Source organism: Dicentrarchus labrax, unplaced genomic scaffold (assembly GCF_905237075.1).
Source record: "Dicentrarchus labrax unplaced genomic scaffold, dlabrax2021, whole genome shotgun sequence".
NCBI lineage: Eukaryota > Metazoa > Chordata > Actinopteri > Moronidae > Dicentrarchus > Dicentrarchus labrax.
The window spans coordinates 16,406,842-16,419,438 of NW_026136706.1; the positions used below are offsets into that span (position 1 = coordinate 16,406,842).

A 12,597-nucleotide genomic window follows, 5' to 3' on the forward strand; every position below is an offset into this window, starting at 1 on the left:
CTTCTAGACAGAAAATGCTTCTACTATTGGAGACTCACCTGGCCAAAGAAAGCCACTCTGAAGTAGGTGCCAAGCAATCTCTTGCCTGTGTGCATGACCTCTGTCACTTTGCTGTATGCACGATGCAGCGTGTCATACAGGTGGGCCAGTTTCTGTGCAAAGGAATACAAATCATATTAAAAATCTGATTAGAATTTGTAGATACTAATGTCGCAACCTCGGCTAAATTTGCGGGGACTGTTGTGTGGGGAAATAAAATCCAGACGAAATAGCTTTGTACCTCAAAGTCCCTGCGCTTCTCATAAATGGGGATTATGAGCTTGTAGATGTCAGAGATGAGCTCATAACGCTCAGCTTTCCACAGTCCATCTGCACACTCCTCCAAAAGCTCCATTAGGACATCCTTAGGGAACAAGAGAAGGGGAAAAATATAAATATAGCTGAAATAAAATATACCTAAATGTGGTGACTATAAGGAACTAATGAAAAACACACATACATGTATTCTAGTGAGCTGCTGGCTCACAGATAGACATCTGCACAAATTGCATTCTTCCAGATAATCTTTATTTTGAAGCCAGTAATATGTGCCAAAACATTAATTCACAGAAAAACAAATAAAAAGACTGCAATGGACTCATGAGTGAGTGTCTCTCTCTCTCCTTTCTGTAAATCTGATGAAAGGTAATATTATATATGATTATACCTTTGTATGACTCTTAAAAACATGCAACATGTAATATACATATATAATATAATATACATTATATATTACTGAATATACAACAATTATGTCTTATTTCAAAATCATTCATGGGATTTGTCTATTGTTTGTTGAGCCTAAATCTTCAAAGAAATACTGAGAGAGCCAGTAAATGATGATTCATTATTTAAAAATTGTAATACTGGAGAGCTTCCTCAAATAGGCCAACACAATTATATGCCTTAATACATTACATTAACATTACATTTATCTGGCTGATGCTTTAGTACAAACAACTTGCAAACACAGCACAATGATTTATCTTTTGTATTTGCATTAGTAACACATACTTCGTTGAAATGGACATCCTGCATGCCGACGTCCTCCATCATCGCTGCTTCTTCATCGATGTTTGGAGTCACGACACGGAACGCTGAGCAGCCCTGTTTGATCATACCTGCACACAGCATGAGGCGAGACAATATTTTCAGCCCAATCTTTCTTAATCTTGCTTAGCAGCAAATTAAAGAGTGCACTAACATATTGTTGTTCCAAATATTTTTTAGATGATGATAATACTTGCTTATTAGAGCACCTTTTCTCCGCAGGTATTCTGCAACAAGTGCTGCAACATGCACATAACACATGGCCGCCTGTAAACAACAAGGACAGCTCAGGTCAGATGAACAATGTGATGTTTGTAGTATCCCCCACAAAAAGAACGTCAGCCCTCAATAAATTGGACAAATATGAAGTCAGTAGTACTTAATATTTGATATTGTACAGCCACATCACCAGAGACAGACATAAAATGAGTCTATCACATGTTAAATTGGCACCATTATACCAAAGTCCAACCTATTCAGCCACAAGGACTGAGCAGAGTCTCTTATCACAGACCTCTGACAAGTCTCCATTCTTCACATGGATTCGGGCCATGCTGTCTAGCCAGGTCTTGCGTAGTTCAGGCGTGCTGGCGTAAGACTTGGCGAGGCTGTACTGCAGGTCCACCAGCATCTCTGGATCTCTCTCGTGCTCCTTCATCTGAGCCGTGGCCATCAAAACTGTTCTGATACGCTTGGTCAGGTCCTTCACATCTGATGGGAAAGCTGTGTTCTGTTGAGGATGATGCAGACATTAGAAAAGTCTGCTATGATATTTCTAGTTGAAGTATATATTTTAACTGGTACCAGAACATAATTATCAGTGAATTCCTGACCTTAATGGTTTTGTCACTGTTGGCACAGTTGTTGATTATTGACAGAGACTGCTGGAAGCGGGTACTTCCGATACCAATCACATCAGCTATCAACTGACTGACAGCAATCACCACCTAAAGAAAGATGAAGAATTATTAAATATTGTTTAATTCTTGTGTTATTGCTGTCATTGGCTTGGGGGAAAAAATGCAGAAATTACCATAAACTACTGTTATTACATCAAATAAGGAAGCATTTAATGTTTTATAAGTTACAAGGGATATACATAACCAAATATATATTCTATTTGTTTGCCCAAAAGTCATTTAAAGACAAATAACAGCATGTTTTATGTTATGTGATAATTAATCAGATCCTTACTTGCACTTGTTTGGGGACTCAAACACAAATGTGTGTATGTATACAGTTATTTGGGATTTGGGAGCTGCGTAAAAAGTTAACATAAACCACAGATATATAGAATATAAAAATGTGTTGTATTGAACAATGTTCTCCTCCTGGGGTCTATGAGACTCCAAACTGTAAAAAGTAGTAATTTCTGTAGACTTCTATTAGATGCCATTATTTTAAAATCCTGTTTATAAGCAATTTGCATAAAACTAAGAAAAGCTATTAAGTATCAGGCAGATAAAACAATGTTAATTACGCTTTGTGAGCTGTTAAACAAGGGTGCATGATCTTCAGGGACCAGAACATTAAATAATGTAAACATGAAAGAATAATTATCTTTACTCTCTAGAGACCAGTTAGATCCACAGAAGGACTATCCCACCTGTAAGTGCGTCCGGACAAAAGACTTGCGACCTGTGTAGTCAAAGTTGCTCTTCATTAGGAAATAGAGCAGATGGGCGGCATCGCTGCGAATGGAGCTCAGCTTGGAGTTACAACACTTCAAGATCTCATAGCAGAAAGCAGCGCACATGTCAGCACGCCCTTCAAAAAATGTGCAGGGAAACTAGAGGGCGAGGAAGACAGACAGGTCATCAGCACCATAACAAACAACCATAACAACACCATAACAAACAACCAAAGAGCATTGTTAGGCAGGGAACCAGCCTCCTTCGCACCTTGTAGATGAACGTGCGTAGTGAAGTGAAGACCTGCTTGAGGGCCGTCTCTGACTGATTGATCCGGAGGAAACAGAGGTGGACTTCAAACACCTTCTTCATTAGCGGACTGTGGCCGTGGTCGGCGCACAGCTGCGTCTGCGGAGAAACAGAGTATCATCTTAGAAACTGACAGTCTAATTTAAAAAACAGAATCAGGTAGTCACAGGGTTTTTTATGCAGCATTAACTAAGCCTGACATAATTATTAGATAGACTGAATACTGTATTTAAAGAAAAATGGTTCTAGGACAAAGTACGTTTACAACCAAGTACATAAATGTGTGATTAGTGATATGTATGTTACCTTGAATCCCATGATGAAGATACTTAGCGTGTCCAGGACAGTCAAGCACACTTCAGTAGCGATGTTAGCCTCCAGCAATGACTGATTTAACACGTCTGCATCCGAATGGCTGTAGGCTAAAGAGGACACAACAGAAAGCTGTAGCTGTTTCACCTCCACCGGTACACTTGAAATAAAGACTCAGAAAGTCTATTTAAATATCATATATATATATATATAAAAAACCTTAGTGTTAAAGGCAAAGCTTTTGCTTGAAAAATGGAAATTTTCATTACATTGAAAGATTAAGTTTCATTCCAAATTGAAACAAATTATTTTACTACTTACAAAAATCTATATCTTTAAGCGAATGAATGGTGACACGTTGTTGAGGCTCTAATTCAAATAACAAATTACAAACTGCAGCAATGATTTTGTTTGAGTACCAACATTTTATATTCATAAGTGAGTTTCAAGCTGCATTTTTCGGAAATATACAGGCGGCATTTTGGAATGAAACCCTTCATTTTTTACATGGATGGCTTTTTTTTTTCAGAGAATGCAATTCATTTCAGAGCAGATGAGCTGGCCACAGAGATGAGAAGATTTTGAAAGCTAATGTTAAAATTAAAATAAGCATGCTCTTAATTCAACCAAATTAACAGAGCCAGTAACAGTCTGCAAACTGCCTTCCAACCTGATACATTCTTACCATGGTCTACAGATATTCCAAGAATACTTGAAATCTTTCTTACACTGAAAACACAAAGAAATTGAATTAAATTAAGCCATTTAACAGACTGAGCACATAGCTTAAGCCCTTTAGCTAAAATCAATATAACGCTACATACAGCTACCTTAGCCCCAGTTAGTTTAATGTACTGATGCACTCATGTCTTCTGAGACATTTTCTGCTTGACAGCAGGCTGGCTTTAAGCAGAAGATGAGGAAGAGGGTGGTATTGATGAAAATGATGTTGAAAAGCATGACGAGTCGGCAGGGGTCCTCTGGTAGAGGATGTTTGATGAAAAGTACAGTATGGGGCACTTACTGTGGTTAAAAGTGTATGAGTTATCCAGGCTGCTGAGCTGCTGTAAGCGGGCATGCATCATTCCCGCCCTGTTACGGGACACAGGCAGAGTCTGAGACTTCCGCTCATGTGCTACGGGTCCTGCCCCATCCTGGTTCCTGATGAGGAAACAGGACAATGTTAGACGAATGTCTGATTAGTAGCGGAGCCAGAGTTAGTGAAGCAGGTTAGGGTGAATAATACGCCTATTTACACTCTCAAGTGGTGTAAATATCACTCAAATGTCCTGAGAGCAAATGCAGATTTGCTTAAATTCACACCTTGGGTCATACTATCTAATATTTAGCTTGCAGGATTTTAAATGTATCATGATGAAAAGAAAAAATCCAGCTGGAAAACATTATCTGAACATTTTTGGTGGCTTTTACACATATACCACTGTGGCACTAATGCAGTAAAGTTGTTCCGTATATATAAATATATATATATATATATATATAGTCTGGCATGCATTTTAATTAGATAATTATCAAAGCAACAAAAGTAGTGAGTTTCAGCAAATGCCATGCATGTAAGAATGAGAGAGACAGATGCTATAAGTGAATTTAGAGCCAGTAGTTGTGTCACAGCACAGCAACGTTTACAGGGTGAGAAGATATCATGCAATTAGAAAATCAGTTCCAACTTTAGTCTTACCCAAGCAGGAGGGGGCAGGAGCCAGGTTTTATTTCATTATGTTAAACTTGCCAGCGTTTAAGTGAATAGAGATAGAAACAGTGGTGGGAGGTTAGAGAGAGTGAACACCCAAAGCCTTCTGGTAGTCAAGGCCAGAGCTCCCAAATAGTGGAGAGAGTGTTTGGATGCATTTAAATAACTTGTCACATAATTGTGGCAACATACACACCCTTCAACAGACACACACATTAGCAATTATGTTTTACACTGAATTACATTAAAGTAAGGTAATAAGAAGCTACATCATTGTCTTACATGGTACAACGTTTAATGGGCAATAATGTAATGGGAAAAAAGTCCTTTCAATAGTCAGGTATCTGTCTACTAGAACAGTGATTCCCACCAAAGCAGGGGCTATTTCTGTAGAAAGATTGTGGAGTAGCTCTATTCATTTGAAATCATAGACATTTTAAAAAAATGTATCGCAATTAAGTCACTGTCGATACACTGCATGTTGTAATTAATAAGAGGGAAAACTATACAAGGAACTGAGAAGTTGAATTAGCTAAAAGTAGAGGATACACAGTCGAAATAGTGGAAAACGACTGATAAACAGTTGAAATAATATCTTAAAGTACTGGATCAATAGTTGAAATCGTTAGCTAAAAAGTAATGGTTAAACTGTTGAAATTGTTAACACTATGTTAGATAAAAGTAATGGGTAAATGGCTGAAATATGCGGCTAAAAGTAGTGAATAACTAGTTAATAGCTTAAAGTTATAAACAGTTGAAATAGTTAATTGTTCATCTTAGCTAAAAGGAATGAATAAATTGAAATAAAAAGCTAAAAGTATAGATAAATGGTGAAAAAGTAATAGCCTATTTTAAATAATGTTAGTTATTATAGAGATAAATTGTTGAAACGTCCAAGTTCTCCAAGTGGAAGTAGAACAAACTAATGTTAACACTGACAGTTAAATTAAAATATAGTAACAATATACACATACTATACTACACTATACTTAGCAGTGTTGTTTAAAATGAACAAAACTGAAAGATGATGTAGTGCCAAAGTGTAATGGGCTGTGGGTGTATGTCAGAGAAAAGAAATTGGGAACCACTGAACTAAAACTCTAAAATCCTTCATCAAGAATTGAACTGAATCATAATTAAAGTTCAAAAGAAAGGTAATCATGCACCACAGTCCCATACTGACAACAACATTACCTTGCAATGTATCTCTTTCCCATGTATCTGAACTGATGGAGGCACACTCTGAGAGGAAAATGAAATGAAAAATCAGTCACAATACAATGTTTAGCTTCACTTATAATGTAAGGGTTATCACGAAAGTAATCCGAGATGACTTACTCGACTAGAGTGAAGAAGTCCATTAACTCAGCAGGTGAAGCCTTATTCCAGTATGTGAACAGAGCATCTGGAAGAGACAAACATTGGGGAGACAATTAGTTTTTTTTGGGATTGTAGACTTGTTTAAGCACTGGACAGAAATATTGTGAGTACAGATATATTCAGACAGAAAGGTCAGGAGAGATGGAGTGAGAAGTTACCCTCAGACATGCTTTTGAGCACATGTAAGAAGCACATGAGGAGGCTCTTTATCTCTGCCTGGTCCAGTTTATCACATCGCAGGAGAGTACTGCCCAGGGCTGAAGCAGGCTGGTTCTGAAGGACAAAGAATGCAGTGAGGCACAGAGGAACAAATATATTATCCTGTCAGGGCTCTTTGTCTAGCTGCTCTTGCTGCCTGAAGGTTTACCATGGTAAATGCTCTCTCGTGAGGGCATTTACCATAGCAATTTCAAAAAAGATTTTCTTGTTTGCATCTAGTTTGTGGTCATAGTTCAAAGTCTAGACAACCGAGTTTGTGTCCTGGACACTGTATTGCATTAAAAGAAGTAGAAAAACAATACAATGGGACTTTTATAGTGGTTATGACACAATCAATAAGAGTTTTCTGAAGGCCTGGGATTACAGTGGTCAAGCTATACTAGTGGAGTCATTCACTCAGATGTTGCAGGGCTCTATGCATTGTGGAAAAAACTGCTGGTGGAAATCAATCACCATTTCCCCCAGCTGAGGCAGAGAGCAGGGAGAAAACAAAATGCAAAGCAGTGGAGCAACAGCTCTACCACAGCAAGGGGTTGGCAATATACCAAGCACGTTCCTTTGCCAGCAGTTAGTCTAGACCATGAAACTGGCTGGGGATGACTTAGTGGAAAGCATGAGGCTACAGCTTCCTAATGGGTGTTTTGGAGAGTGCACAACGTCATGGCTAAAGTTAGTTTTCCTGAAAAAGTTGACAAAAACTGTGAAGCTGTGGGGCAGTTATTTTCAGTTTGGGTTGATATTGTGAATTACTTATTGTTGTCCTCATTTTACCTTTATGCTGCTACACATATTGTGATAAAACCTCCAACAAATCACAAATAAAAACAGCTTCAACAGAAGATAAAAACACACACACATCTTTTGTGTTTAGAGAACTTCTTCAAAAATTTTACTTGAGACTCTCTATCAGTAAAAGAAAAAATGACACAGCAAAGTCAAAAAGGAACTCAAAAGTAAGAAATCCCTTAAGCGTGCATGCTTATCAACATCTGTAAAAAAGATCAGAGACCAACCCTGTGAGGCCCCCTGCAGGTCTGCTTTATGGCACCAGACAAAAAACAGGTCAAAGCCTGAGAATCATCTGGCAAAGAAAGGGCTTAAGGTTTAGGACACTCTCACACACACTCTAGCATTCCCAGGTGGGACACTCCTAGGAGGGACGATGACTGTTTTGTACTTGAAGTGGAAGGTTGGGCTGCAGGGCGCTCTCTGGCACACAGGGGACAGAGAGCAGGGAGAAGTCCATGGTGACACGCTTGGTGCGCACCGATAGCATGGTCTCCTCAGTCTCCGTAAAGAAGCGCAGGACATTGACAGAGTGTCTCCGTACAAACTTCTCCGTCTGCCACGGCCAGCCGTACAAGTAAGGTGGGAGTTAATGGTACAGGTTAACAAGGGGTGACTTTCTGAAGTACTGTAGTCATAAGAAGGGGACCTCTGATATGCCTCACAGGAAGCCTAGTGATAATAAATGTTGTATGAAATGACTTTAGAGGCATATTGCAGAACTTTGTGAGCTGTACCTTGTCCAGAGAGTTTCCCTTGTCGTTGTTCTTCTCAGGCAGACTGTTGCCAGAGTCAGTGCTGATGAGCGAGCCGCGAGAGTCTGCGTGACGCACGTAGTTAATGTTGGGGGTTGAGGATGTGTGAGGTGAAGCTGTCCAAAACAAAAAGGGGGAAAAAAAGAAGCAGTTTTATATTAATATCAATAGAAAATGTATCCCCCCCCCTATTTTCCGCATCATCTTTCCACTCACAGGTCCCAGAGATGACTCCAAAAACATCTTTGTGCAAGCTGGTGTCCAGAAAGGTGCTGGACCTGGGAGGTGTCATCAAAGCGTTGGTAAGAAGTGAATCTTCTCTTCCGTTCTGGGGAAAAACAGTGCAACAGTTTAATGGGCACAAACACACATACTATAAACACAGCCTAAACTCCAAAAGTTCAGGTCAGAGGTGCTGCAGTCGTATTTGGACATACAGTGTATGACATGGAATTTACCCCAGATCCAAGAAATACAATCTCAGTTTGGTCAATTTAAATTAGATTATTGTAACTTGTAGCAAGATTGTAGTAATTCATTATAGAATGGTAATGGCTATAAAATACTTTCTTATTTATTATTATTATAATACAGAATCCATATAATTTAGGTCCTGGTTGAATATTAAATATAATTTGGCTGGAAAACTTTCACAAAATTTCAGATATGTGGAGTCAGTGTCTTGCCTACTTGAGTGGATGCCTTCAAAAGACCTGGGTGTTTAATACTGCTATATAATAAATGAATATACTCAATAAAAATAATAAATACACTAAATTCATGGATTTACATTACATTTTCCATTGGTTACATTATTATTTTCGTACGGGCCCATGTGTGAAATAACTTCTCGTCTAAGACTGCTGCAGAACCCTTTTCTCCTCCTTCACTTTTTATCTCATTACTATGTTTTTCCTTGTCTTTGTATAGCATATATCATTTTTTTAATGTGTGGATACAAGTATATATGTCAGGAAGTAGGCTTGTGTTATGCTTAGATGTTTCCACTAGATGGCTCCCTTACATTGTTGGACTGGTTGATGGGGAACGGGGATACCTCCTTCACATTCAGCCTGTTGACGTTCTCTTGGAGCAGACCAAACAAGGGCAAGTACAGGGTGGCCAACCTGGCCTGCTGGCTCTGGAAAACAAATAAATCTCTCAAGAAAATTTCTCAAGCTCACATGCACCCCCACACATCAGATACTGAAGTGCAGCTGAAATGCAAGAGACAGAGGTAAGAAGGCGTTGCTTACTTTGGAGGTGTAGCGGTCGTCAAATGTGTGCTTTATCATTAGACTCTTCAGCACCTGGATGGCTATCTGACGAATCTCCCTGAACTCCTGCAGGGCTGCGCTGACTTCCCTGAGCAGCAGCCCGACCAGGAAGTGGTTTTTACAGAAGTCATCTGTCAGCGAGTAATCCAGCTGGAGGTCTGAGCAGAGGACGAGGAGGAGGAGAAGGAGGATGAAGAGATTAGTTGTTTGACAGAATAGTAAGTGAAGGAGGTGAAATGAGATGAAATCACCAACAGCCCCAAAAAATTTAAGTCAATTTCTAATTTAATATCAATCTGATGCAATGAAACAACAAGAAAACTATATGCAGATAGATTACTGACAGCATTAAAAGCTGGGGAACAATGCAAATATCTCCCATACCGACAAATGATTCTCACTGACTTTCAACTAATCTACATGAGACAAAAACAGATTTACAGAAAAGCTCGGAGTTTATGTAGATTCAGGCTGTGTGGCTGAGCTGCTGTTCCACATCAACAGAGACCGTTGCAGAAAAAGACAAACAGGATTAAAGCTAATGATTGAATAACGGCAGCTGTTCACAGATGGTTTCCAACATTGTTTAAAAAGCAAAGAAATCCCAAATCACACACAGAGAGATTCCCCCAAATGACTGCAATCAAATTAAACACACTGCTTTGTCTTTTATCTTTTTAAAACCTGCATTTCAAGCACGCAAGCATTAAAAATCTAAAAGATCTGATTTCTTAGGAATGATAGAAAATGTTCGAAAATGAAAATGATCTAGAAAACTAGATAAAACCACTTCAAGACAGAAAGAACTAATTGTACACATAATCACCCACATCTGCACAAAGAGCCAATCTCAGCCTCTATACGACTCTATACACATTATAAGCAGTATAATCTGTCAGTACAACGTCTCGAAAAGGACGGATAAATCATCAACCAGGATGCAGCTGATTGAGTTCTGATCATTTTATCCATTCTGGTCATGGTTGGATGATTAGATCGAAGTCTGCTCTTTTTGGAGATGACATGCAAGCAGTAACACCCTTGCACCTACCTACTGGAGTATCGTATGACTCCACCGTATCATATGGAGATAATAAAGCTAATTGAGGAACACAAAACAGAAACAAAGTATGTTCTATAAAATCAAAGACTGCTACAACAGAAAACTTATTCAGTTACACTTTAATGATGTATGTATGAGTTGTAGAATAAGTAGAACTATAATATTAATGTTGACTTTTTACAGTAATGCAGTTTAGTTGGATTTAAATGTTCTACTCAAACACAGGTGATGTAAGCACACTGGTACTTGATCAAGAGACACATTTGTTGATCTTCTCACCTTGAAATCTCAGTATCCTTCCCTTTCCAAATGGCATGGGAAGGTTTAAGGGGACGTAGTGCTCGTGGGTGCACACAACACGCAGGAACTCAAACCTGAACTCAAACAGCGTCTGCATTTAAAAACAACAGAAACCAGTGAGGCAGCTTTAATGCAACTCTGCAACACATCCTCTTCCAAAAATATGTTTGGTCAAACAAGCTGTTGTAGAATTTGTTTGTATAAAGTCTGTTTCTGTTAGTACTGTCAGTGTACCTTTGGGTCTCCGGGCATAAAACAGTTGATGTAGTTGTTGATCTGCTTGAAAGCAAATCCTCTGTCCATCAGATTGAAACAGCGCTATAGAAGGATGGGGGGGGGGAGCAGTTCTGTCATTATTTATATCAAATAAGAAATAAAGTTTATATACTTGTACTCTCAAATGGTGCTCTCAAAACCACAAAAGATGCATTCACTGTCTCTCTTGACCTTGACGAAGACTGCCAGACTGTGGTTGGCATTCCTGGCGGCATCCAGGTTGTCTTTGTATTTCTGGGTGATGTGTGGCATCATCATGTTGACCAGAGTCTCCACAGTGTGATGGAAGGATGCTGAGAAGCGCTGATTCCTGGACAGCTGTAGGACATCGCACAGATGTTTGTACGAATATTATTACACAGCATAATACACCCCAGTTTAAAAGATAAGCCTGCAAAGTCTATTTTTCTCTCATGAAAAGACCAAAGCCAACAATGAATGAATAATAGTATTGTTTGTGATATAGTTTATTCCTTTGTGACAAACTGTAGAGCTGCATTGTTGTCCAATAACTATTAAAAACACATCAATGAGCCACATTGTTGCACTGAGAATGTGTTCCTTCATTACGATGAACATGGGCATTCTAGTTTATTCTAATTTAATTAACAAAAACTGTCCTGCTGCCAGACATACTCACATGAAATGTGTATTAGTCTGAAAACAGTTCCCAACAAATGTACTATGTACTCCTGTGCTAAAATCTACAATGCCCTGCTGTTTTAAAACTTCAGTTTCCACACTGGTATGAACTACTCTTGTGGAGCATTTACTTGCTTCCACTGAGGCCTCCACGTTATGCCAATGGAGGTTAAACACAGGGATGTGGTTGCTTATGGGGTATGAACAAATGCAGCCAATTGAACTGCACAACTGTGTGGGACAGACTGTGGATACATAATACTTTAACTGTGGTACTGTGGCTGTCCACAAGACTTGGCATGTTGTAAACTACCAAAGCTGTAATAAAGCAGACAAGAGCAGACACCTCTGAGTCAAACACACATGTCGTGGCAGACTTACCTTTACTTTACAGCTTTCAATCAAGTACTGAGCCATGGACTTGACTAAGGCTTCAAAGAAATACCAGGAGTACTGCAGGGCAGACAAACATCAATCAGAGAACAATAAAGAGGAAATTTATGTCAGTTATAATCATGCACCGTGTAATCCTTTAAAAAAGTACAAATATGTTACCTTGAGGAGCTTGTTACTCGTGAGGAAGTCAGTGGAAGGCTTCAAGATAGCAGTCATTGCTTTAGCCAACTCCTCATGCACTGTTCGGGTGGTGGATGACGTGAGCGGCTCAGTCTTGAAAACAAACTGTATCAGACACACGCAGAGAAAACTATGAGAATCCCTTGGTACAAGCACGAAATATAGATAGTGAGTATGTGGCGTGTGAATTGTACCTTCACATATGATCTCAGGTAGTGCTCCAACCCCTCCTCATGGCACTGGGCAACAATGTGAATCATTACTCTAAAGG

At 39.1% G+C, this 12,597-nt stretch overlaps 1 protein-coding gene across 8 annotated transcripts in view; it reads right to left on the bottom strand.

The window, feature by feature from the left end:
• The window catches only part of zmp:0000001200 (dedicator of cytokinesis protein 9), an 80,403-nt gene that overhangs the window by 5,963 nt on the left and 61,843 nt on the right, over positions 1-12,597 (bottom strand). For 4 of the 8 annotated variants that reach the window (XM_051403810.1, XM_051403807.1, XM_051403811.1 and 1 more), the window contains exons 25-47: positions 12,521-12,590; positions 12,306-12,431; positions 12,132-12,203; positions 11,280-11,426; positions 11,067-11,150; positions 10,812-10,923; positions 9,449-9,627; positions 9,217-9,333; positions 8,409-8,520; positions 8,175-8,308; positions 6,591-6,705; positions 6,391-6,457; positions 6,247-6,294; positions 4,366-4,502; positions 3,336-3,451; positions 2,991-3,128; positions 2,696-2,878; positions 1,923-2,036; positions 1,604-1,819; positions 1,299-1,356; positions 1,054-1,160; positions 281-403; positions 39-152 (exon numbers count right to left, since the gene is read on the bottom strand). In XM_051403810.1, coding sequence (XP_051259770.1) covers positions 39-152; positions 281-403; positions 1,054-1,160; positions 1,299-1,356; positions 1,604-1,819; positions 1,923-2,036; positions 2,696-2,878; positions 2,991-3,128; positions 3,336-3,451; positions 4,366-4,502; positions 6,247-6,294; positions 6,391-6,457; positions 6,591-6,705; positions 8,175-8,308; positions 8,409-8,520; positions 9,217-9,333; positions 9,449-9,627; positions 10,812-10,923; positions 11,067-11,150; positions 11,280-11,426; positions 12,132-12,203; positions 12,306-12,431; positions 12,521-12,590 — 2,689 coding nt within the window. Of the gene's footprint in view, positions 1-38; positions 153-280; positions 404-1,053; positions 1,161-1,286; positions 1,357-1,603; positions 1,820-1,922; positions 2,037-2,695; positions 2,879-2,990; positions 3,129-3,335; positions 3,452-4,365; positions 4,503-6,246; positions 6,295-6,390; positions 6,458-6,590; positions 6,706-8,174; positions 8,309-8,408; positions 8,521-9,216; positions 9,334-9,448; positions 9,628-10,520; positions 10,569-10,811; positions 10,924-11,066; positions 11,151-11,279; positions 11,427-12,131; positions 12,204-12,305; positions 12,432-12,520; positions 12,591-12,597 lie in introns of all 8 variants that reach the window. The other 4 variants (XM_051403812.1, XM_051403804.1, XM_051403808.1 and 1 more) reach the window with 3 other exon arrangements.